Consider the following 26,578-nt stretch of genomic DNA (forward strand, 5'->3'; position numbering starts at 1 on the left):
CATGTTTTCATTAAGGGTCAGACCCAAATACTCGAACGTCTGCACCCTTTCCAGCCATACACCACCTATAGCAGGGTTTGGGCGAGTTGTTTTCGAGGGGTTAAAAATCATGAACTTCGTTTTGGATGTATTTATTTCAAGCCCCCTATCGTAGCAGAAGGTGACAAAGCCATCCAAGACACGCTGTATACCCATTGGAGTCTTAGCGAGTAGCAGGGTATCATCTGCCAACATGATCGCTGATACTCCCGACCCAGCCAGCCTTGGGGCATCTCTGTTGGGGACTGCATTCAGATGGGGATTACTCCGTTGACATAGAGGCAAAACAGGGTTGACGCCAGAACGCAACCCTGTCTTACCCCCCTGTCAACGGAGAAGCTATCACTACTAATAAATGCCACTCAGTGAAGCAATATCATTTAATGTGCTTAAGTGAAACATTCATGCTAAAGAAATACACTTTTTTTTTAACGAGCATTTTCACTGCAATAGGTCTCGCATTTGTTAGAGCTGTTGGCATTGAAAATGACAATTGTTTACTTGTGCTTTTTTATACCAATGGCTATAGCGCAATGCAAATATAATTACTTCATCCAGCAAATAAAAACACAAAAGTAAAAAATATTGTCATTTTTAACTCAAACAGCTTTAACTTTAACAAATGCGAGAACTATTGCAGAAATGCTAATTTGATTCACAAATCCAAAACGGTTTTTAAATTAATAATAATAAAAATAAGCATTTGCAATGCAATAGGTCTTGCAATTATGCGGGTTTGAGCTATTGCCATTGTAAACGACAATGCTTTTTTTTTTGCTTTTTAAAACATAAATATAAAGCATTGTCATTTACAATGCCAATAGCTTAAGCTCGCGTAAATATGACACCTATTGCATTGCAAATGCTTGTTTTCAAATAGGCGCCAAATCTTGTGGGCCCCACCTCCAAAAATCAATATATCTGCTACCGCAGTAGAGGCAGGCTGCAATGCTGGGGCTGAGGATTTCAAGGTTCACCCAACACCTGATGATGACGCTGTCTGAGGCTCAAGAGGACCCAGAAGTCTGCGTAGGATTCAGCATTCAATACATAACGGTTTGTCCTGGGAGCTGCATCGGAGGACTAGTGGATTAGCCCCTTTAAATCTGCATTTCAAACAAGTCACTTCTCTTACAGGTAAAATATTCATCTTCACTATCCTCCAAAGAAAAATTACTGCTAATAAAATCATAAACTGAAAATGGTTTCTTCAAAGTTATCTCAGCATTCAAGCAGTATAATTATTTTTGGTTTCCCAAAAAACAAATGAGTGGTTGGATGTTGCGTTTAAAGAGTGTTGCATGCCACGTTAGCATTTTACGTGTGCTGCATCATCATGCATTATTGTGCACAAAATATATTGTACAGATCTTGAGATCTCATATGTCAGGAGTAAATTTTGCAGTAGCATTCTGGTACTTGTGGTTATGTATTTTTACATGAAAAAACTGCAATCACCAAATCGCTTTCATTGCTGTGAAGATTACTGCAGCTATTTGCACAGCGCTTATTATCTTCACAACACTGTGCGCTTCACATGATAAGGCAGGGAAAAGCAGACTTTACCTAGGAATATTAGTTTTCATTCTCTCTAATGGATGTATAGGTGGACTACCCTGGAAGCACCAACTTGGTGGAAGTCTGCCTCATGAGAGGAGTGTTGTGTGGGGAGGGGTTAAAGAAAGTAGAGGGTTATTGAGCATAGGACATGCAAAAGAAAGGTCCTCCTGAATGTTAAGCAGATTCCCAGCATACCTCAGACTTAACCTGTGATCTGTGGCAGCATACCGTTATGCCTCTTCAAGGCCGTGGTCCATGGATCCCTGTTGTGCCCCTCTGAGAGAAATTCTTCTTATCCTTACTTTGAAATGCCCCCATCGAAAGCTCTGGAGCACCCGCTATTGAATGTCATCTGGAGACGGTTCTAGCACAAGCTAAGGGTAGAATCACTTTGATGGCATCTGCCGAAGTACACTAATTCCCCTTACATACCCAGCTAAAGTGTGAGGTGCAACATCAGACACGCCTCAAAGATCCATCCGTTTTATTAACTCACATAAAAGTGTAGCATTAATCCTGTCACTCAGAACGTAAGAGGTAAAGCTGGGAACATGCACAGGCAGCACAGTGCTGTGCATGTATGGAGGGTACAACAGCTTGAGTGAACAGGTGGCACAATGTTGAGCATTAAGAGTGGACAGTGCGTACATTTATTGGCAACAAGGCACTATTACAGCATTTCGATTCAATGACACTGAAAGAAGAGTGATGCACACAGGTGGGGTGAATGACCGACATTTGCGCATTGGATGAAGGTGTATTATATCGGAGATAGGTCCGTTTGGGTTTGTCGTGAAGACCAAAGATCATGAAAGGGGAAGTTAAGTATTGATGTGGCTTCTCAGTGCACGCCATGGCAGGGCTCGCTAATGCCACAGCAAGCCTTAGCCATGTGATCTATTTCTAAATATTTGAACTGGCTTTGTTACCAACCGAACCCTGGTGTTGCAATGAAAGCAACACTGTCAAAGGGGACTCTTCGCCCTTGCTGGTCTGTGCAGTGCTCATTTGAGGCACCTGCCTCTACGACAGATGCCTCTCGCAAACTTTCAGTCTTGCTGCTCCCTGCAGGCCCGCTGTGCTTCGAGTCCAAGGAGAGTGAAGAAAGTGCGATGAGCGGGAAGCGTGGAAATAATTAACAAGCATTCGCAAAGCAATAGGTCTCCAATTTACGCAAGACCTATTGAATTGCAAATGGTTGGCAACTTCCCATCATGGATCACAGGAGGGCACAGGGGAGAAGGCACGGACATCGGTAGGGAGGGTGGGGGGGGGGGGGGAGAAGGCATGGACACAGGAGGGAGGGTGGGTGGGGGAGGAGAGGAGAAGGCATGGACAAAGCTGGGTGACGCTACATGTGCACAAAGGAAATAGTACAAGCCCCTTGTAACAAACAAGTAAAGGGGCCAGTAGCCATGTGAGGATAACAATTACGACATGGCTGTACTAAGGAGGGACTAACAAGCCTCATAATGAATCAGAAGCCAGCATTTACAAAAGACAAACACACAAGCCAATGAAAAATAAGGGCGGGGTGTGAGCAAAGCTCCTCTCCTTACTCAACTACCACAGCTCTTCGCAGAGCAGCGTTTGTGCACTGGCTCACGCTCGACCCTAAAAATAGAGAGCAAGCGATTGGTTTAGTTAAGTTAAAAAAAATAATTAGAAAATAGGATTTTTTTTGAGCTGCCGTGCAATGGAGGAAGGGATGGGTCAGGAAGGAAAGCACACAAGCTGTAGAATAGAGAGCACTGGAAATAAGCATTTGGGTGAAAGGGACAGACGCACACAAGCATGGGAGAGCAACCTGGAACACAATGGAGAGCAACGGAATACTCACGGGAAAGAAGCACAGGCTAATTTACTAATGTGAAAAGGGTCTTAAATTAATAATAGAAAAATATAGCGAGCAAGCGTTTGGTTCTGTTAAGTAGAAAAAATAATTCAGAATAGGACCGAAGAAGAGAACTGGGGCATTGGGACAGCTGCTTTCAGCCATTTTGCATTCATGCTCCTCTCTCGATCCTTCACTGTGTGCATGCCACCCCTCCCAAGTTGTCGTATAATGTGAGTTTGCCCTGGCAAGTATCGGCCTTAAGCTTATAGGACAACCTAGGCAATAACGAAGGCATTCCTTTTGCTTGTGCTTCTTAGAAGAATGGAGTCAATGCGATGCCGATTTTATGTATAGACAAAGCGTGATGTGTGGTGGCCGTAAAACAAAAAATAAAAAAGCAGCATCCATTATCAAGCGCGGCGAACCTGCCTATTAAACCAATTAATCAAATGATCAAGCGGGCACCCTTGCAGTAAAGCACATTGTGCCTAGAGGAATATAGTGCTCACAGACTGTAGATAAAACAGACTTTCTAACAACACAAGTAACAAGCATTTGCAATGCAATAGGTCTCGCAGCATTCAAGTTTGAGTTATTGGCATTGTATATGACAATGTGTTGCACTACTTTTTTTTACAAACTCTGTATTGGCGCATGAAGATGATTTGCAAGTGCCTATTTTGTTGTTTGTAAATAAATATGTAAATATTGTATATTTGTTTGGTTAAAGTTTAATGTTATCATGGTCATGTAAGGGCCTGGATAGGATTGTTATAGTGAACAAGAGCAATTATAGTACATTATTGGCGAGAGAGAGAATGTATGCTGTCTCATTGTTGACACCAGGCAGCACATAGTGAGATCACCAGACTGGAAGAGAGTGCGCATTTTTTATAAATACGTGTTTGTGCCTGAAAGGTAGTAAGAAATGTCCAGTGGCCTCAGTGCCCAATGGGGTGTCGAACATAGCTCTCTTCTTGTTTACCAGCAGGGGTGCACTAAACTCATTCACCTTTCTTGAATTAGGGCCTATGCACTATCACCCGCCATTGCATGTATCACTAGCAAAATGCTTGCTTTATTGGTAAGCTGCGTCACTTGTAATTTCTCTAATATGTGCATGTTTAGGATGTTGAGAATGATCTGTATGTAGCAGCTGGTATTTCTGCCATAGGCAGGGTGCCGCCATCTAGAGCAGTTAACTCAGCTTAGCACGATATCCCCTTACCTTTCGACATATGTCTTTCTGCTTGTTTCCCAGAATGTGCTGACTGCCGTGAACGGACCTAGAAAATAATAGGTGTGTGTGGCGCCACTTAGTACACTGTTGCCAGTGTCCAAGAGTAATGTCTGGGGTGAGGTGCAATATACTGGTCCTGTCGAGTGCCATGTCGGTTAGTGGCAGAACTAGGGCTGAAATATGCTCTTCTGGAATATTCTGCAATATATCCTACTTGTTAGGGGCAGTGATATGTGGAGCATGGCGGTGAAGCAAAGATGTTGTTAGATTTCTTTTATGCTGCCTTATTAGTCGTATAATGTGCACAGTTTGAAGAGTTTGTGATTTTTGTATTGTCTGGTGAGTTATGTGTATTAAAATGGCCATTGGATTGCCCATCAGTAGAACCACATAATAGCGCTATTTGTGCTAATGTGTCACTGGAGGGATTACACATAATGTACTGAAACTTCACCCATACTAAACACACTGAGAATATGGAAATGTCACACGCAAGCAAAGCAAAAACGTAGAAGCAATGCCCACCCGTACCCGAATGTCTTCGGGTGAACAGCCCTTTCTGCAACAACTGGTCCCAAAGATCGGCCACCTGAAGCTGAGTGACTAGAGGCAGCCTGTTCCGCTGCAGGCGGCTCAGCTGGAGTTCTTCGATTTCCAAGAAATTAGAAACTATCCACTCCCACGAGTCCCTGGAAGTTTGAATGCAGAACCCGAAAGTGTGCCATGGTGTAAACAGAACACGGAAGACAGCTGCGTTCACCGGAAGTCAACGCCTTCAAGAAAATCCACGAACCGGAATATTTTTACGACTTGGCCGGAAGTTTATTTGGATACCCCGCAACATGAACAATAGTGCAGAACAGGGACTGGCTCTTGTTGCTGCAACGTGTCATTTTGCCTTGCCGTTTTTAGAATTCCTGTACTAAAATCATGGATATTTATGATTCTGTATAAAATGACTGAAAGTGGCGATACAATAAAAAACATTCTAGCCAAAACTGACACAACAGCTTTAACCTGTTTAACTACTCTTTACCATGAAAGCCTCGGTCCCAACAGTAGCGTATACATTTTGTCATGAAAGGACATGTAAACAAAACGTTAGCAAAAATGAAACTTTCCGTGGGGCGGGACTTCCGGCTTCAGAAGCTCATGCACGCGCCCACGGAGAGAAGCCGCGCCCACGGAGAGAAGCAGTGCTGGTGACGCGCGGCTCCCATGCCCTAGAGAGAGCCCCGCGGTGCACGTGTGTGTGTGTGTGTGTGTGTGCGCGCGCGTGTGTGTATGCGACGGCGGGGGTGGGTTCTCTGTATGTGTGGGTGCGTGCGTGCATGGGCGCTCGTGTGTGTGTGTGTGTCTCTGTTTTGTGCGCATGCGTGTGTGGTGTTGGAGCTTTCCAGGAGACAGCAGCTGAGCGCGTTCGCGAGCGCGTGGCCCGCTCAAATCGCCTCCTTGAAGAGGCAATGCGCGCGGCCAGATGCTGTCTCCTGGGAAGCAAACCCAGTGACAATAGATCTCTGGCGAGACAGCGCTTACGCGCTGTAACGCCACGAGACCTAACAAGTACAGTCGTCATGGGAGGTTACAAGTGCAGACAAGACGGTACTAAGGAGGGACTACTAAGCCTATTTTCATGAATCAAAAGCAACCATTTAGAAAGGAAGTAACAGGAGCAAATTGAAAAGATGGGCAGAGCTTCATGTCCATACCTGAATACAGCATGCCTTACAGCTCAGCAAATGCGCTGCCCAGGCTTGGCCTAAAACATTTTTCAGTCTTTATCATATTTGTTGCACAATTTGCCTATCATGTAAGTGGATGGCTCGGCTCGTATTAATAATTCTTAAGAGTCAAGTGGGACTATCAGTTTTGCTCCATAACGGCTCTCCTTAATTAGATGATGGGTGAAATGTCCACTACTACAGCATAGAGAGTCTATCCCGAGCACACACCTCAGGTCATGGGTACTAATAGTACGGCCTGCGGGCCGGTGGCGGCCCGGCAAGCCTTCCTTTGCGGCCCGCGGACATTGCAAACATCGTACCCATGTATTTAAAGAGTGTCTGCTGCAGCGCGACTCTAAGAGTCTCTGCTGCTCTGTGGGGGCCGGGCGATTCTCGCATAGCCAGAGTGGAGCTGCAGGGGCCTAAGATGAGGTGAAATACAACAAAGCCTCATTAGCATGCAAATGGCCTTTAATGACCTGTGAAGTGTTTGGGTGCGGCTGTGTGTGTGTGCGCCTGGAAGCTGTCTCAGCTGTCTCAGCCCACCCCCTTTTCTGAATCGATTTTGGCCACTATAGGTGTGGCAGGGTATACTCAGACATGAGTCCCTTTCTCACTGCACCATCAGGATTCAAGCAAGCCGGGCCGAAGACGGCTGATATGCCAGAAACCGGTCCCCGGTAGCTTGTCTCCTTTCTGGTGAAGAATTGGCTTGGTAGTTTAGCCTGCCCTGTTCCCATGATGCACTGGGCCAGGGACAGACTGATTTGCATATAGCCAGGTTCTGAGCTGGGATGGTGCAGTGAGATAAATAACGGTGATGGATCAAGCCCTGATCTTTGGACTGGGTAAGAGTGGTCTGCTTAATTCAGACACTCTGTTCATCACCACCCCCTTTTCTGAATCGATTTTGGCCACTATAGGTGTGGCAGGGTATACTCAGACATGAGTCTCTTTCTCACTGCACCATCAGGATTCAAGCAAGCCGGGCTGAAGACGGCTGAAATGCCAGAACCCGGTCCCCGGTAGCTTGTCTCCTTTCTGGTGAAGAATTGGCTTGGTAGTTAAGTCTGCCCTGTTCCCATGATGCACTGACCAGGGACAGACTGATTTGCATATAGCAAGGTTCTGAGCTGGGGTGGTGCAGTGAGATAAATAACGGTGATGGATCAAGCCCTGATCTTTGGACTGGGTAAGAGTGGTCTGCTTAATTCAGACACTCTGTTCATCACCACCCCCTTTTCTGAACCAGGTTGACACACAGGCAGGGAGAGATGACAGAGGGTGACAGAGGGAGGTAGAGAGAGGGAGAGAGGGGGGAGCGAGGGAGAGAGGGAGGGAGACGGGGAGTGAGAGAGGGAGGGAGACGGGGAGGGGGAAGTGAGGGGGGAGTGAGAGAGGGGGAGAGTGAGAGAGGGAGGGAGTGAGAGAGGGGGGAGGGAGTGAGAGAGGGGGAGGGAGTGAGAGACAGACAGAGGGAAGAAGACAGAGAGAGACAGACAGATGGAGGGAGACAGAGGGATGGAGGGAGGGAGCGAGGGAGAGAGGGAGCGAGGGAATGAGGGAGGGGGAGAGGGAGCGAGAGAGGGAGAGGGAGCGAGAGAGGGAGGGAGGGAGAGAGCGAAGGAGGGAGGGAGGAAGAGAGGGACTGAGAGGGAGAGAGGGAGGGCGAGAGAGAGAGAGGGAGTGAGAGAGAGAGAGGGAGTGAGGGAGAAAGAGAGAGGGAGTGAGAGAGAGAGAGAGGCGTGAGAGAGAGGGAGTGAGAGAGAGAGAGAGAGAGAGAGGGAGTGAGAGAGAGAGAGAGAGGGAGTGAGAGAGGCAAACAGAGGGAGTGAGAGAGAAGGAGGGAGAGAGAGGGAGAGAGGGAACAAGGGAGGGAGGGAGAGAGAGGGAGTGAAGGAAGGGAGAGAGAGAGGGTGTGAGGGAGAGAGAGAGGGTGTGAGGGAGAGAGAGAGGGAGTGAGGGAGAGAGTGGGAGTGAGGGAGAGAGAGAGGAGTGAGAGACGGAGTGAGAGACGGAGTGAGAGAGAGGGAGTGAGAGACAGAAGGAGTGAGAGAGAGTGGGAATGAGAGAGGCAGACAGAGGGAGCGAGGGAGGGTGGGAGGGAGGGAGAGAGAGGGAGCAAGAGAGGGAGCGAAACAGGGAACGAGAGAGGGAGCGAAACAGGGAACGAGAGAGGGAGGGAGAGAGGGAGGGAGAAAGGGAGCGAGAGAGGGAGGGAGGGAGTGAGGGAGGGAGAGAGAGAGAGCGAGGGAGAGAGAGAGAGGGAGGGAGTGAGTGAGTGAGAGAGGAAGTGAGAGAGACAGACAGACAGGAGGGGGAACGAGAGAGGGTGGGAGCGAGGGAGAGAGAGGGAGCGAGGGAGGGTGAGGGAGCGAGACAGGGAGCGAGGGAGAGAGATTGGGAGGGAGAGAGGGAGAGAGAGAGAGAGCGAGAGAGGGAGTGAGTGAGGGAGGGAGAGAGATGTGTGTATGGTGGGTCTGGTGGCTCAGTGGACGAAGGCATCCGCTGCAGGGACCTGTGATCAACCTCATGGTCATAGTTTTTTAGGTCTCGGGACCGTTAAGCTGCGAAGCAGCTTCCGGTCAGGAGATCTTATGTTGTGTAGTAGGGCTTCAGAACCCGCCTCCCTGCCCTGTCTCTCCACCATTGGCTGGCTTCCTAAAGGGAGGCCAGCCATTGGAGGAGAGAGCCGTCCCTCTAAAGAAGCTCCGTCTTTTTCGGATTTGGGGGGCGTGATTTTTTGCGTTCTTTAGACAGTGACGTTGTCTGTCACTCAGAACCACAAAACCACGCCCCCAAATCCGAAAAATTTCAGAGTTGCCGGCCGCCATTTTGTTTCCTTTGCAGTGAAGGTGAGCTGTTCCTCGCTGTTCTCTTGCCCGCAGTTCTCCTCCATCCCGCTCCCCCCCTCCCTCCCTCCGCCCGCAGCCCCCCCCTCCCTCCGCATCTCTCCTCTGTCCGGGCTCCCCCCCCTCCCTCCGCCCGCAGCTCTCCTCTGTCCGGGTTCCCCCCCCCTCCCTCCGCCCGCAGCTCTCCTCTGTCCGGGTCCCCCCCCCTCCCTCCACCCGCAGCTCTCCTCGGTCCGGGTTCCCCCCCCCTCCCTCCACCCGCAGCTCTCCTCGGTCCGGGTTCCCCCCCCCTCCCTCCACCCGCAGCTCTCCTCTGTCCGTGTTCCCCCCCTCCCTCCACCCGCAGCTCTCCTCTGTCCGTGTTCCCTCCCTCCGCCCGCAGCTCTCCTCTGTCGCGCTCCGTTCTAAAGCAAAAAAAAAACCTGCTACTGCTTCTTTGAGGTTGGAGTCATAGCTTCAAGAGGACGATTCCATTAAAGTGAAGGAGTAAAAATAATTTGAATTGCGTGATACAGGTTTACGAAATCTGTGGCCTATTTTGCGTTTATGGAAGCATATTGTTTTTTTAGGAGTGATGGGTGAATCTGAAATGCGGGAGAGATGACGGGTAAGCTTGCCCTCCTCATAGAGTTAGGCCGCAGTGCGTTCTCCAGGCTCGTCGCGTGGGCTGCACGCCAGCTGTTTTACCATCAGCTCCGCAGTCAGTGGCGGTGCAGAGCCAGGCCTGCCGGCTGCCTTCCGACCGTCATGGGAAGGGTTGTGCCGCATACCAATGCTTGTTTACTTCCCCGCGCCCTCGGCTGGCTCAGCTGCGCGTCTTGCCGCTTCAGGTGGCAGTACAAAATATGTTGCTGTGACCACAGTCTTCATCCAGCAGCTGAACTGACTAGATAGAGCATGAACACTCAGCTGGAAACAACATGTTGTTCATTTCCTTTAATATCGCGCCAAAAATGCAGGCTATGGCAAATTTCATCGGATGCGCAACTGACAGCCTTGGTTAGGCAACGGAAAATGCTATGACGCACATAAACACTTCAGGGGCGAATCTTGGCGCCTAATGCTAGATGGACGTATAAATGCACAAATATCCCTCAAAGGTAAAGCTTACAGCTGTTTCCTCTAGAGGGGGGTTGCTTGTGTGTTTTCTCATAGAGACCGGGACCCAGTGTGTGGTAGAGTTTAGAGCCAGACTTCATAGTCTGTGTATCAAGAACTGTTCTGGCCTCAGATGTCTGTAGTGGTGCTACAGTAGAGCCAGTTCTTGCAGTTGTATTGGTTTGCTTGTCAAAATAGGGCCTTGGATCTCGGTCATCGATCAATGTCATGGTGAGTGCAGGTATGTGAAATGTGCTCCAGGAAACCATCATGTCACCATTATATTACTACTGGCACCTACCAGCTTTTTTGTTTTTTTTAATTTGCAGCGGCTGGCGGTGATCCTCTTGTGAGTCTGAGTGTGTGAATATACTGCCGTCTTTTCCGCCAGGAGATAATGGGCACCCCAGCACAGCAGGCCTCTCCACCACAGCCCAGGGCACGAGATTTCCATATACCAGTCTGTGCGTCAGACGAAGGGGGGGCGCAATACTCTGCAGGACCCACCGAGGCTTGAAACGTGCAGCAGCACTCCCAGTCACAACTGGTCTCAAAATGGCGGTGAGCCTCAGGCAGGGCCCTTCCGACCTCTTCAATAGTGAACCTTGGGTACGTTATTGGTGCGCTTTCACGCTGGTCAGTTTGCTAGAGCTACAAGCTTTTGGCTGCCGCACCACAGGGGTTCTCTTTGTCTTTGCAATGAATCAGCTAGGGCACATCCCCGAGTAGCATGGGGCTCCTCAGCACTTTTCCGTAGGCTGGCCGGGCCTGCCCCAGCAGCCCACTGTTGCACTCGCAGCTCCTGGGTCCCCGGGTGGGAGGGGAGGGGGTGCAACACTCCCTTCTGCCGTGGCCGCAGCAAGCTCAGTCCTCCGAGGCTCAGGATGGGGCGTTGTTTTTCCTTTCCTTCTCCCTCTCGCTGTTACCGTCAGGACTCAGTGGTAGCAAACAGGCCGAATCTTCTGCAACCCTCTAAGGCCGCAAACGCTATTGGGCTGCCCGGCTATAGTGTCTCGGTCGCCACACCGGCAATGCCTAATTTGTGCCGGTGCTAAGCACCGGCACTTTTTTCTCAAAAACTCTATTGTAGGGGTGGGCAGAATGAATCATTTGTAAACATTCAAGCACAGGATACCTCACTGTGAGGTACAGAAAAAACACTGCTGCCCGCCGTGAGGGGTAGGGTTTCATCTGAGGGAGGTACTCAGAGGATAGCGATGCGAGGCAGGCGGAGGAGCACTGTGAGGAAGAGAAAGAAATTAAGCTCCCCTGCTGTGTGAGATTTGTATATGTAGGAGGAGCTGGGAGGATAGCGCTACGAGGCAGCGCAAGCCGCTCTGTACCTACTGGCAGTGGTCATCTGAGGTACGGGAGCATCTCTGTCAGTGTCACAGTGAGCAGTGCTGTGAGGTACAGAGAGAGGAGTGCACCTTCCAGTGGGAGTCAAACTGGTTCATGGAGGAGGCGCCCAGAGTATAGCGCTGGGAGGCACAGAGGGAGCAGCAGCGCCAAGTGCAGGTAACAGTCCTGTGAGGTACGTACATAGAGCAGCCTGTGGCGTAGATGGTGCTGCACTGTGAGGTACAGAAAAAGCATCAAGCCCTTCAGCAAGTGTCAAAGATATACCTCGAAGAAGCGCCCACAGGATAGCACCGAGAGGCGCAGCTGTAGCGCAATGTGAGGTACAGGCAGCGGGAACCCGGGTGCGCGGTACCTGCAATACACCTGTGAGGTAGCACAGGAAGCCTGTGTCATAGATGGTGCAGCTCTGAGAGGTACATGGGTAGCACTGTGGCCTCCAGTGAGGCGCAGGCTTGAGGTAGAGTTTCACATGGACGGTGTACTCCGAGGACAACGCTGATAGGTGCTGCAGGAGTGCTGTGAAATACAGCGGGAGCACCAGGGCCAGGTCCAGGTAGCTGTCCTGTGAAGCAGGTACGTGGAGCAGCTTGTGGCTCACACAGAGTGTGAAAAATGAGTAGCGCCGTGAGGTACAGATGGTAACAAGGCAACCTCCAGGGAGGTGTATGATAGAGGCCGAGTTGTGTAAAGACGAATTACGCAGAAGATAGAGCCGAGAAGCGCAGCAGTAGCACGCTGTGTGAGGTACAGCGCAGATTTGAGGTATATGCAGTAGTCCTGTGGGCTACGCACAGGGAGCCTGTGCTGTGACACACATGATGCAGCACTGAGAGGTATGGTTGTTAACACTCCGAGGATAGCGCCGAGAGGCGAGCAGGAGCAGCGCTGTGAGCAGCAGGGTCGTTTACAGGGGCAGCACTCTGAGGTACAAAGGGTATAGCGGGTGAGGTACGTACACTGTGCAGCGAGGTACACAGAGTGTGCGGCACGCAGCCAGTAGCATCTCTGGGCTCTGTGAGACATGATTTTTGAGCAGCTGTCGGAGCCTTTGTCAGTCTGTCTGGAGCTCTGTCCGTGTGTACTTCGCCTTATCTCTTCCATTCACCTCTCTTTCTTTACCTCCCATCAATCAAACATCGTGCTTCGGGCCCCCTCTCTTCTCATGTCTCTGTTGGAAACTCTCTGCTCCTCGCTCTGTCTCTGCCTCTACACCCCGTGGGCTCCTCTGTGTGTCTCACTACCTCGAGCGCCCCCTGTCTCGCGGTTTTATTTACCATTCTGTGCCTCGAGCTAAAGCACCCTGCAAACACAACATAACCCTACACAAATAACATAACGTAACCTAACCTAACATGACATGGGTATTTGTTAAGCACACGTTCACCCTTGGGTATCTTGGCGCTGAATAACAGATGTTTATTGTTACCCAACTCAATGAGACTCATTTTATCGTCCTCAGAAGGATGAAATGCTGAGTTGACCCGGTCTACTTACCTCTGTCTGTCGGTGTCTGAAAGTGCTGTGGGTCTCTGAGTGTGAGTAAGCTGACAGTGTCTAACTGTATGACTGTGCCGTGAGTCTCGGAGTTTCAGTAAACGGTCTAGTTACTTACCTTGGTCTGTCTGTGTCTGACTATACTCGGTGCCTGACTGAGCTGTTGGTCTCTAAGTGTCTGTAAACGGTCCTCTCTAGTTTCCACTGTCTGTCTGCCTCTCAAATAACGTCAGCCCACCTTCAGGTGTCTCTGAAGCACCTCCAGCCATGCCTCCTTTCCTCTTTCTATTCTTGCTTTCTTACACCCTCATCCATTTCCCATCCTCCCATTCCTTGGTGCATTTCTTCCTCCTTCCTCCTTTCATTCCATTCTTTCTTTTTTCCTGGTCCTTCCTTCATCCCTTCTTTAATTTCTTCTTTTCTTACCTTCAACCCTTCCTTCTGCTTTCCTTCCTCATTTCCTTTCTTTCTATTCATCCATCATCCACTTCCTTTCTCCCTCATTCCTTCTTCTATCCCTTCATTTCTTCCTTTCACATTCTTTTCTTATTTCCTCCTTCTTTATCCATTACTCATTTAATTCCTCATTCCATTACTCACCTTCCTGCCTGAATTTGTTGCTGTCTTCTTTGATGTATTCCTTCCTTTATACCTTTCTTTCTTTTAAACAGCACAGTACAAGCACATTCTCTTTAGTTTATAAAGCTGCATCAGGCCCTCAAATGACCCTACTAATGGTAAAGTTTGAATTTACACACATTTTCTAATTTGAGTTCACTTTAAAGTTGTTGCCATAGGCTTCCCAAATGTTACAATATGTTATATGGATTCGCAGAGCGCACTAATCAGGTGAGGTCTTTGATGTGCTTATGTGAAGAACTAGGTCTTCAGCTCCTTGTGAAACTCAAGTGAGGAGGTAGCTCTAATCTGTTTAGGCTTATGGATGTGGGTGGAGGTCAAAAAAGGAAGTGGGTGGAGCCACTGGAGGTTGTGGACGGAGCCGGGGAAGTGGATGTGGCCTCCTAAAAAATGTGAGCACCTGCACTTCATATTTTACAAATTAAGCACTGCACACCGGAAAGCGGAAACCACTTATACAGTAACCTCAATAATCCACCTCCAAATTGTTTTTATCATAACGCTGAATTGAGTTACCTTCCTAAATGAGCATTGCTTAAGCCAATGGCTCTGGCCTATAAATGAAAGAAGCTCTTCATTTCAACATTCAATAACTCATTATGCATGCTCTCTCATTCGACCTTGAACTCTTGAACTCTTGAATTCATGCATTCAATCCATCGACTCGATTTTCAATTCACTCCCTTATGAATGAATGATGAGATTTATAGAGCGCAACTATCACACCGTGTGGGCATCATGGCACTAAAGCAGAAACGAGACAGGAGGGGAGAGCAGTGGTACGATTCTACCAGATCAGATGAGTGAGAAAACTAAATTGTCACACTCCCTTTGCAGCCAAACCTCCTGGCTTTCTCAATGCCAGGTTTTAAAACGTTTTGAATTCAATGTGAAAAACCACATGACTAAAATATTGCGCAGCACACCTATAGCAATCCTAGTATTTGCAAAAATTATGTAAAAGTCATAAGGGAATTGTTTTTTAGCTTTGCACACCTCCCAGACGTGATTGACTGTTATGTCAAAGTGAAACATGCTGTAATTCAAAAGCTAACATAATATTAGATTGCCATGCCAAACAGATACATCTTTCTCCGTATTTCCAGAAGAAAAATGAAAATTGCACACAAGTGCACAAGGCACTGTGTAATCTGCTAACTAGTGCCGCTCCACCCCTTGAGACAAATTCCTAAACCTAGATATTTGTCACACTGGCGCTCCTGGCACTGCTCTGGAACAAATTCTCATTCTGCTCATGTCCAGCTGAAATTACTTTTTACGAGTAACTTACCCAGATGGTAGCATTTTAAAGTAATAAGTATTCTGTTACACGCTTCTGTAAAAGTCATTTGAATAGGACGTAAAAAAATGCTCCCCCTTTGATTAAAGTAAAAAAAAGTTTTAAAAGTCGAAAAGCATTTCTTGTCTGCCAAATTTGCCACAAGTACAAACCTGTTGCAGGGTTTGGATGGGGGTGCAAACCATGAACCCGCGCTTATTGGTGGGAAACGTGCTGCAGGGTGGCTGTACATCGAACAGAAAGGGCTCAGCGTCAGCTAAGGGGCTTCACTAAATCACGCTATCAGGACAATCATCTCAGAAAGTCGAACCATATTTTCAGTTATGTCAATTTCCTCTTACCCCAGCTCTAGTCACTTATCTCTGATCCCCTGCCTTCAGCAAGTAGCCAGCTGGATGGCCGGGTGTGAATTCAACGAGAACAAAACTGAAGTTATGCAGCTGGGCAACAACTTCTGCAGAAATCTCACTAGCCCTCTACAGTACGTTGCCTTCCTCACAAAGCTTGATAGAGAGTCTTGGGATGTAGCTGAACCACCAAACTAAAAAACTTGCTGCCAGTTGTTACGGCACCCTGAGGCTGTTAAGGAAGGTCCTTTTGTAGGTGGCTCTATGTGTAGGTGGCTCTGTCTGTATGAGGGTGGCTCTGTGTAGGTTGCTCTATGTGGGTGACTCTGTGTGGGTGGCTCTATGTGTGCGTGGGTGGCTTTGTGTGTGTGGCTGTAAATGCAATAGGTCATGAATTTGCGAGCGATTAAGCTATTGGCAATGTGAATGACAATGCCATTTATTTATGATTAAAAAAAAAAAAGTCATGAGCAATGCCAATGGCTCTACCTTTAATAATGCTGAGACCATTGCATTGTAAATGCTTGTTTTGTTGATCTAGCCCGCACCCTCCCCCACTGACCACGCCCCCACCGGTGCGGCCCTCAGACACAAACCACACTGTAAATTTGGCCCCCGAGAGAAAGTTTGTGAGTACCATGCCTCAGGTCAATAGCTTCAACAATTGTATGTGAGTAATGAAATGTTTTATGTGTGTACCCTTATGCAGCAGAGGTCAACTGAATGTTGATACCCTAATGGATGCATGGGAGTATTGGAATGTTTCTGGTATGCAACATTTGAGCTACGTACTTCACCTGACGTTTTAGTTATGAAGTTTTAATCAAGAGTAATACCCCCAGGCTAGAGCCATAATTGGTCACTATTGCATGACAAACTCATTATTTCTAGTCCTACAAAGAATAAAAGGCATTGTTTTATGTGGTCGGAAACTTCGCTCCATACTCCGCACCAAGCCATACTACAATAATTACTGTAGCTTTGCAACTGTGCGCAGAAAAGCACTAGCGTGTTGTCAGTTCAGCCAAGTTTTGGCTGCAGTGGATGATGTCCTCGGTAACTTACTTGGATCCAAAAGCAATGTCCCGGAACGGGCGCTGTCATAAGGAAATGGTGCCTCTCTCCATAACAATACACTTAAAAGAAAAGCAGGACATCCTCATGTCTTCTACAAAACCCCTCTTTGACACCACGGGCGCAACTGACCCATACTCGCTTCAAGGTAGCTCAGGTCGTTCGTTGACGCCTGTGAATGTGAGCGCCATCTTTCAATGGGAGGCCCTCGGTTCACAACAAGAAGGGTGCTTGAAAATCTACAAACTTTTTCCGTTAATTCAAATAAAAAACATTTAAAATCCAAATCTGAAGATAAACAGATTCACTTGAAACCAAAATTCATTTTATTGGAAGCTTACATGTAGTGCAACTCATTTCATATTACCTGTTCTTTTTTGTTACATTCACATGCTCGGTATTTATTTTTTGTTAATGCAAACATTAGGGGCATATTTTGGCACACTTCCTGTAATTGTTCGAGTTAACTGTGCATTCCGAGAGGGCTCCTACAGTCCACAAGTAACAATGCGGTCAGCGTTGGGCACGAAATACGGCATATTTAGAGACTGTAAGTAACGTCCAATATTAATAAACGTGCACATGAGTATTCCGAATCCATTTTCAAGACGCAGAATCGGGCTGTCGAGAGAAATGCAGCGTGCATTAAAAGCGTTCTATTGCTTCCAGGATGCATAATCGTCCTTCTTCTGTGTCTATTGTGAAGTGCAATGTTTTGCACCCTATTGGTTCTTTGCTGTACTTCCTGCGTCTGTCTGTTGCAGCCTCTGAGCAATGGAAGCGTGTTTGCTTTTTCTGACAACACAGTTTGTGGTGCTGTAACTTGCTGCCCTTACGCTGTGGTCTTATTCATGGCCAGGTTGCCTCTTCGCCGCGCTCGAAAGGAGTTGTAAAGGAAGGCGACCCTGCCATGGCAGAAGAAGCAGATGTTGACATTGAAGGAGATGAGGTGTCTGAAATAGGTGCCGGCGGGTGAGTAATTGCAATTATATAGCGCTTACTACCCCCTTCTGATTTTATGACAGGTATAAGATTCCGCTTCCTGGCCAGATGTTTTCTTAAAATTTGTTACACCTTCTCTCTGTCCTGGTTTGATGGTATGCAGTCCTGTGCATTCTGGGAATTGTAGTTTTGTGTAGTAATGGGGTCTTATTCCTTATTGTAGTATGTAGGAATGTAGAACTTAAAGATGTAAAATAGAACGTGTGGTTCTGTAATAAAGCAGTGGTATAGAATGTTAGTACATCAGTGATGAGTAGCTGCTGCAGCTGTGGACATCCTATTATCCACCGAACTACTTGGAGTAATAAAGGATGAATAAATATTCTTTGTATGCGTAATAACTACATTTTGCTTCTCATATTCTAAGTATTGACCAAAGAGTCACTTATGAAATGATGTTGGTTAAAAGACCAGGCTATCCCACATGACATCTAGCCCAATCTGTACCATAACATTTAAACTATTGATTAGATGTCCATTTATTCATGAGAATAAGGTCTATTTCAGTGCTTTACATGACTGGTTAATAGAGTACCTTAAAACCTTACCTGGATAAAACATATCTTAAAACGTTTCTGTCGACTGCAGCATTTGAACGTTATATGGAGACAACTGTGTGGTATCTGGTTCTCCTCCCTGGCTTGCTTTTGCTGACATGGTGGAATGTTGTCATTGGAACTTCACCATGTCAGTGAGGGGACTGGAATGTGATGGGAAGAAACTGGCAGTTGATAGAGGATGCTGCTGGGTTGTGGATGGGATCTTCAATGGAGAATAAACTACTCGTTGTAACTCAACGTGACTGGATTCCTCTTCTTGTGCCTAGCCGCGAATACTACACTGGTGTAGTCGGCTGCTTCCGACCCTCAGCAGTCCTAGGAGATCTCAACAAATCACTGAACGAAAGAACTCTATTCAGAACCATGATAAGTCCAGAGGTGTTGAGAGGTCAGTGCTTATTTTCATGCTCCAGTACACCGGCGTCCCAGCCCTGTGAGGCGCAACTACTTATCTCAAAGACATTCACCCCGTTGTTACACCCCTGCGATGCGCAAGCATTTATCTCTAAGATACTTAAATTGACAAGTTCAGTGTGTTGTTTCCTTTTGATGAAAAGCCACACGCACAATTCGGATCAGCTTCCAAGGACCTAAATTGTGCTGATACCTGTCTGGCGTTTCCTTAGCCTCTCTAAACTTTCACATGTGAGGCTCATTACGGCGTCATTTGAAAGCAGTGGCGCGTGCATCGTTGCCCATTGTTACTGCATCCATTGTCTGCCTGATGCCATTGCACGCCTTGGAGCTCTTCCATGCTAAGTTGTTGCCTATATGTCATCTCTACTGTTACGTCGGAACGTCTGTGTATGTGATACTGGAACTATAGCATTAACCTTTGCTGCACAAGTTTTCAACATGTACGTCACCCTCATCTCTATTGTTTACCTCTACATGCTCGTGCGTGCTCTACCCGTTTCTAGCCTGAAACTGGAACTAGAACGCTAACCTTTGCTGCACAAGTCTTCAGACAACATTTTTTGGTACTGATAGAGCTAGATTTTATCAAGAATAAGTATTGCTCTGTTTTGTGTTTCAGACCGACTGCATTTAAAATGGAAAGCACGGTGCAAGTGAAAACTCATGGTACATGAAATGAGGTCTAGTCAAATGCTTTTTAAAAGTGGCACTTTTGGTGCTTGCAAAGTGAAAGACATGAAATGAGGCCTGGTCGACATGCTTTCATTTAAAACCATGCTTAATTAATTTATCATGGATGTTAATGTGTTAGTTTAGATTAAACCTCCCTATAGAATATGTAGTGATGAAGCCGGAATCAAGGTAGTTGAAATGTAGGTTTAATCATAACAGGTGCTGCGCAGCAGCTCAACAGCAAGCCAGATAGTCAACTGTATAAAGACCATTCAAAATACATTCTAAATAGAACTAAAGGGACAAGGGAAAGAACAGGCAAAGAGAAGAGTTCTAGAAAGACTAGAGCGAAACATTAGCGAAACATTACATCATCCTCTCTCCTTCAAAACAGAGAAAGGAAGAAAAGAGAAACTGAAAAAGAAACGAGCAACAAGAAGGGAAAACAGGAAAAGAGAAAGTGAAGGAAGGAAAGAACAAAACAAGGAAAGAGAAACATCAACGATATCTTGCAGGAACAAAACGAGTACGAACACTCCTGCGAGGTTCAACAGGAACAAGAGAAGTAGGAGGCAAAACAGAACTACCTTCAGAAGAAAGGTGATTTACAATGGGTTCACCCACTTTGACAACTCTGGCAGCATTCCACCAATGCTTCATGTTCACTCTCACAGAATTACCACAAACTTTGTCAATGACAAAAGGTTCAGAAAACTTAGGACTACCTTTAGTGGTGTGAACAGGTAATTTTACACGAATTTTCTCACCCACCTTGAATGGTTGAGAAATAACTTTCTTCCTAGAGTCAAAATCATTTTTCTGCTTAGACTGGGCATACATCACGTTAGACCTAGCAACTTCATCTAGATTGTCAAGGGAGTTCAGCTTAACCCAACGTGACATCCACCCAGGACAAACTTTGGAACATGGTTTTCTCCCACGCAACAACTCAAAGGGTGACACTTTGGTAGAGGAATGGGGTGTGGTGCGATAGAACAACAACATAGATCTAACCGCGTTGGGTACATGACAGTGCTGGGCAATAGCCCACTGAATGCAATTGTTGAGGACCCTGTTCATACGCTCAACAAGACCGTTCGTTTGAGGGTGATAAAGAGCACTCCTCAAATGATCAATACCACTTTGGCACACAAAAGAGTTAAACTCTTGACTGATAAATTGGGAACCGTTATCACTTACAATGGAGGAAGGAAAACCTTCACGCAAAAACAGGTCCTTCAGAAAATCAATCACATTCTTGGAATTGGCCTCACTAACAAAACGGAACTCTGGCCACTTTGAGTAATAGTCAACAGCAACTATAGCGAACCTGGAAGAAGAAGGAAGTAAATAGAAGGGACCCACTAAATCGATACCTACTTTTTCCCAAGGCCTGTCAGGGAAAGAAATGGGTTGCAAAGGAGGTGTACGTATCTTCAAACATTTCTCAGCACTTGAACAGACAACACATTCCTCAACAACAGTATCAATTTCTTGATCCATTTTGGGCCACCAGTAGTGTTCTCTAACCTTCTCTTAGTTAATGTCTTACCCAGATGACCCTCATATGCACCTTTAACAATCCTGATTCTGAGGTCACTAGGAGGAATGAGTCTATCGCCACGCATGAGCAGGCCTCCCTCAATAGAGAGTTCCTCAGAAACTTTAACAAAAGTTTGAAGAGAAAAATGAACATTCTTCTCTCTGGGCCATCCATCTTTGACATATCTAACTACCTCATTAAGAAGGATGTCATTAGACAAATGCTCCCTCCATTCTGCCTCACTGATGGAACGCCTATCATCCATACCAACAAAAGCAACAAAACAATCCTCCTCATCGTAATCCTCCTCCCAATCTCCTTCACAGTCTACGTCAACGGGATTCCTTGAAAAATAATCTGCTCTAGTGTTTTTGTTACCCGGTATGTAGCTAACCTCAAAGTCATATTGGAGTAGTTTAGTAGAAAGTCTTGCAATTCTTGGGGAGTGTTCCTTGATACGGACACCAGTCAGGATAGAAACTAAAGGACTGTGATCGGTCCTCAAACGGAAATGCTTACCCCAGATGTAAGGATTACATTTTCATATTGCCCACCAGCAGGCTAAGAGTTCCTTTTCAATCATCGCAAAATTGGACTCAGCTCCACGGAGAACTCTTGAAGCATAACCCAGGGTCTGCTCTACACCACCAACTTCCTGAGTGAGAACGGCCCCCAAACCAAACCCACTAGCATCTACGGTGATGGTACACATAGCATTGGGATTGAAAGGTTTCAAAACTTTAGAACTGACCAATTCTTGTTTGATCCAGGCAAATACTCTTTCACAACTGGCATCCCACAAAAAAGGAACTTCTCTTTTAAGCATGTTGGAGAAAGGTTGTACCCTAGAGGCATAGTCAGGTATGAACCTGGCATAAAACTCACAAAGTCCAATAAATGACTTTAAACCACTTTTGTCCTTAGGTGCAGGGCTATCGACTATTTCTTTGACTAGGCCAGGCCTAGGTTCCACACCATTCTCAGACAACACATAACCAAGATACTCTACCTTCCGTGCCCTGAAAACACATTTCTCTTTCTTCAAAACAACACCAGCATTGCCCAAAGCTTTTAAGACCTTCCTCAAAATTTCGTCATGAGCATCACAAGTGATTCCATGAATAAGCACATCATCCTGGAAAACGACAACTCCACTGATACCTTTCAAAATATTGGTCATGATCCTCTGGAAAACTGCTGCCCCAGAGACTAGCCCAAAAGGCATACGGCAGTACTGAAAGGAACCTACAGGGGATACAAAGGCAGTGTAGTGTCTGGAAGCAGGATCTAGAACCACCTGGTGGTACGCAGATGCCAAATCTAATTTGCTAAACCACTTGGAACCGTCAATAAGTGACAACATGTCAGGAATTTTAGGGAGGGGGAAAGAATCTACCCAGATGTTCTTATTTAAACTACGTAAATCAACACAGACACGAAGTTCCCCATTCTTTTTTTTAGCGACCACTAAGGGAGAAAGCCATAACTAGGACTCAATGGGTTCAATTATCCCTTTACTGCAAAGTCCAAACAGCTCCGTCTCAAGTTGTTCTCTCACACTGAACGGGACGTTCCTCAGTTTATGTTTAATAGGGATGGTATTGTCCTTGACACGAATAGTGTGCTTAAACCCTTTCACTTCTCCCAAATTATTGCTAAAAACGGTGGGAAAATCCTTGACTAATGTGTTGATGAAATCATCACTTGGAATAGTGAGATTATTACTTGTGGAGGGCTGGTCATCAGTTTGAACAACAGAGATAGAGATGGGATCTTTAGTGCCAGGACGGAGAACCATCTTAAACAAACCTTGATGGAACCAACCAAGGATGTTTAACCCTTTGATTGAAACATACACTTTGCCAAAAATTTTCCTCCCTCTGAATTCAATAGAATCCTCAAAATAACCCTTGAGTTCAATCCTTCTACCCTCATAATTAAGAGGAGACCTGTCAAGAGGAAAAAGTTTGCGATCACCCCACACCTCTTCAAAAAGTTCTTGAGTAAGCATGGTTATCCTAGCACCTGAGTTTACTAACAGGCAAACTATTTGCTTGTTGGGCTGAGGTAGAGAAGCATTTCTTTTTACACTTTGGCACACTTTAGCAAAATGACCTAACCTCCCACACAATCTACAGGTGACCTTTCTAGCTGGACAAGGACGTCCTGACCTGGAATGAGGAAAATTTCCACATTTGAAACAAATATTAGTTTGTTTAAAGAATTTGTTGTCAGTACGACCTGAAGCATTTGCCTTATTATCTACAACTTTAACAACATTAACAGTTTCTTCTTTACAAAATGACGTAGAGGATTTGCCATCAAGCTCTTTGACAGAAAGTTTTGAAAATTCAATACTTTTAGCAACACATACAGTTTCTTCAAGTGAAGGATTACCTAAAGAAAGCAATTTTTGTTGTATACTTTTATCTAAACATTTGCAAATGTATTGATCCCTAATCATTTGATCTCTGAAATTTTCAAATTCACACTCTGCACTAAGTACTCTCAGTGCGGAAATGAAATCTTCAACCTTTTCTCCTTGCTTCTGTTCACGTTTGTAGAATTTGTGTCTGACAACTACCAAACTGGGTTTAATATCAAAACGTAATTCTAATAATCTTACAGTTTGATTATAGTCATCCAAATCCTCCTAGAGCGAAACCTTAGCGAAACATTACAGAATATACATTTAATTTAGAGAATTCTTTTGTGGAACTTTTAAAGTAGCACATAATTGTGCTAAATTAACATGTGTTTTTGCAGTGAAGAAAAACTTGTGATTTCAGTGGCCTCTCTAGCTTTGAAGATAAGCATGGAATATATTCTCTCCTCCCTGCTCCTTTTCCTTGTAATTTGCACCCCCTGTTCGCGTCTCAAGAGAGTATGTATTAACTGTTTGTGCTTTGAAAATTTGCACTGGTACATGTTTATGCTATGTCGTACATTGCACATTTTGCAATGTTGTGCACAAATAACAGAAAAGCTGCTTTAAACTAATAGCTTTTGCTAGGTAATAATAAATACAGGGTACTAGAATTGGGGAGGTAAACCTAATGGGTTTTATTTCATAAATTAATATTCTTTTGTGTTTGTTTTGTTTTTGGGCCCAAAATAAAATGGATGCCTAAGAATCCAGCATGGCTGAGAATTGTTTGCAGTGTGCTGAATGAGAGACGCATGCGCAGAAGATTGTGCCAGCTGCATGAACTGCCAAGTGCCACAAGTGAAGACACATGGGTCAAGGCGTCAATGGACTGTACACTTCTGTTATCGTGTTTGTGGGAGATGCGTGCAATGTGAAAGTGAGAAGGAAATGGACTGATACATTTTCCCACCTAAATGTTGCAATATTTGTATAATTATTGATGGTGAAACACATGACTGTATTAAGCCTTAACGCTTCCTTTGTTAAAACTGGTATGAGTTGGATTTGCAATGAGAACAGGATGGTGAGACCTTCATGTCACTTATGTTAACCAATCACAGTGCGAGTTTCTACTGAAACTGTAACATTATTAGTGTAGTCAGCCAAGAATTAGAGTGTTAATAGGGCTCCCGGTTTTCCTTTTTTTTGGATTTTTACATATAAATACAAACGGAAATCTAAATTTCCTTTGTCTGTATTTATATGTAGAAACGGCAAAATACTAGCAAGTTTTGCAGCGCTGCCGTTGGGACGTTCCAAAGAAACAATTCTGCTGTTCCATGTACAAAGGGCAGCTCTCACAGGGAGGTCCTGCAGACACTGCCCGCAGTGTGGTAGGTCGGTGTGAAAAAAATAAAGCCTCGTTAACAAGTGAATGGTCTTTTTAAAGACCTGTGAAGTACTCGGGTGTGGCTTATCAGCTTTAACTCACGCAGCAAGAAACTCCATCTGATTTGAAGCATAATCTTTTGGAGATGTCGCGTCGCCTTTAGGAGTAAGGGATGCATAGTCAAGCAGGAAGGAGAACCTGTGAATTGCACAAGAGTTTTTCTGTACTTTTTGCTTCCGTTATTTTTACAATATGCACGTATTGCAGTAGTACTTGTATCCATCAGTTAGCGTTTGCTATTATAATTTGACAGCAACACACCCCATGTTGCCTTTACCAAGGTAGTCAGTCTACGTTCCATCCTCCATGAATTATTAACATGCACCCTCATAAGTTTAAACATTACTGAGAGGGGTACTTTTTTTGTTTTTTTGCTTCTCAGCTCTTTATTACAGAGGCTGTTAAAATTCGACAAAGACTGCATTGGTGCAATTTTGCATTAACATTTGCCTCGATGTTTGGACTACCGTTTTTGCTCTATTATTTCACAGTCAACATTTGCGCCTGTCAGGCTTTGCAAATGTTAGATTTAAAGTTGCACCTATGCACTCTGAGCCTTCCGCCATCTTGCACTTTAACCATATAACCTCCTTGGTGGTGGTAGCAGGTTAAAGTACCGTATGCATACACAGGACTCTAACGTGACTTAATAGGTGCCATGTCAGTCCGTGCACACACACTGACTGCATTTAGTCAAAATAATTCTGTTTCCATTGACTCTGGAGTGATGCACTTTTGGCTCAACAAGGAAAGAAACTACGTGGGTATTCCAACTCATTAGACAGTTGTCATTAGATATTATTTGAGTGACTGCTGCAGCGTTGATACCACTCGGAATGTTTGCTTCCACCGTGGTTTGCCTCATTATATGCTCTTCTGCTCGCTAATTAATTCACGCTTGGCGGTGAGATAGTCGAGTGTTTCTGGTGCAGGCCGATCTCTGCGTATATTCACCAAGTGTTTAATTACTTGCTTGCTGTGGTCATGTAGCCTTCTATTTGAGATGACTAGAGGTAAACCTCTAGAAGTGTTACAGTGTAGCTAAGTGTTGCTTACTATGTAGCCCATTTCTAACCTTCCTGTTTTGGTTCGTAAGAAATTTGTGTTGCAGTGAGATTAAGGCATTTGTGTAGGATCACACAGTCGTCGAGTGGGGAAGCCAGGAGGTAGAAATTCGATCATCCCCAATTTAATAGCCAACTATTTGCGGAGGAACTCAACCATTTATGGTTTCAATTTTAATATGGAAGTCTCCTTTCTGTTATACAATATTTATATGTTTTTGATATTTTGTTTATTATTTTGCTGGAAACATAATCGGTTTATGCTTGATCCCTTTTTACCTCCGTAAGCATTTGCGTAGAATAATTTCAAATAAAGGCAGCTGTTGCAGGGCTGCATCCTCCAAGCCTCGAGAATTCGGCAGTCAAAATAATATCCTTTTCGCAATTTTTATAATTCCTTTAAAGTGTCTGTGCTCTGCGATCATGAGTTGCAAGTTTATGACATAACCGTATTTTTGTCCTCTCATGGTTTAATCTTTGAGACTACTGTGGATTTAATTACACGTTTTCACTTTTTGAACGTGCATTTCTTAATAATTAAATGCACATTTCACTACTGTTTCCAGTGTGTTCTTGTTTTTCTTTGTGGCACTTTTGTAATCTGTCTTATCCCCACTCTCCAATTCGTCATTTTCTTTTTAAAGTGGTTTATCTTTTCAGCGGAGCTTTTATCAAAAGATGCAGTGGCTTCCAAGACCTCAGACTATATTTTATATATTGTTTTTATCAGATGCGTCTGTACGAAACAGTTTCCTTTTGTACACTTTTCCTTGTGTTTGTTGGTGGAGAGATAGTTTAGCAGGTTCTGCGTTCCATGTGGAGAACTAACGCCGCGTGCATTTTGCACATTGACATTAAAGCTCGCCCTGCTCCGTTTTTCAGTCCTGAAGCTTGCTTAATACACACAACTCTGTAAGAGGTGCTCTAACACAGAGT

At 45.4% G+C, this 26,578-nt stretch overlaps 2 protein-coding genes across 3 annotated transcripts in view; one reads left to right on the plus strand and one right to left on the minus strand.

Annotated features, from left to right (window-relative positions):
• OMA1 (OMA1 zinc metallopeptidase) overlaps window positions 1-16,748 on the minus strand; it is a 661,753-nt gene extending 645,005 nt beyond the window's left edge. The window contains exon 1 of the mRNA XM_086952966.1: window positions 16,558-16,748. The gene's annotated coding sequence lies outside the window, so the exon portion shown is untranslated. The remainder of the gene's footprint in view (window positions 1-16,557) is intronic.
• Window positions 16,749-17,142: 394 nt separating this feature from the next.
• The window catches only part of MYSM1 (Myb like, SWIRM and MPN domains 1), a 400,819-nt gene continuing 391,383 nt past the window's right edge, over window positions 17,143-26,578 (plus strand). The window contains exon 1 of one of the 2 annotated variants that reach the window (XM_086952977.1): window positions 17,143-17,538. In XM_086952977.1, coding sequence (XP_086809103.1) covers window positions 17,477-17,538 — 62 coding nt within the window. In that variant the 5' untranslated portion in view covers window positions 17,143-17,476. The remainder of the gene's footprint in view (window positions 17,539-26,578) is intronic. The other variant, XM_086952986.1, reaches the window with a different exon arrangement.

This window comes from Lissotriton vulgaris, chromosome 1_1 (assembly GCF_964263255.1).
Source record: "Lissotriton vulgaris chromosome 1_1, aLisVul1.2, whole genome shotgun sequence".
Classification (NCBI taxonomy): Eukaryota; Metazoa; Chordata; class Amphibia; order Caudata; family Salamandridae; genus Lissotriton; species Lissotriton vulgaris.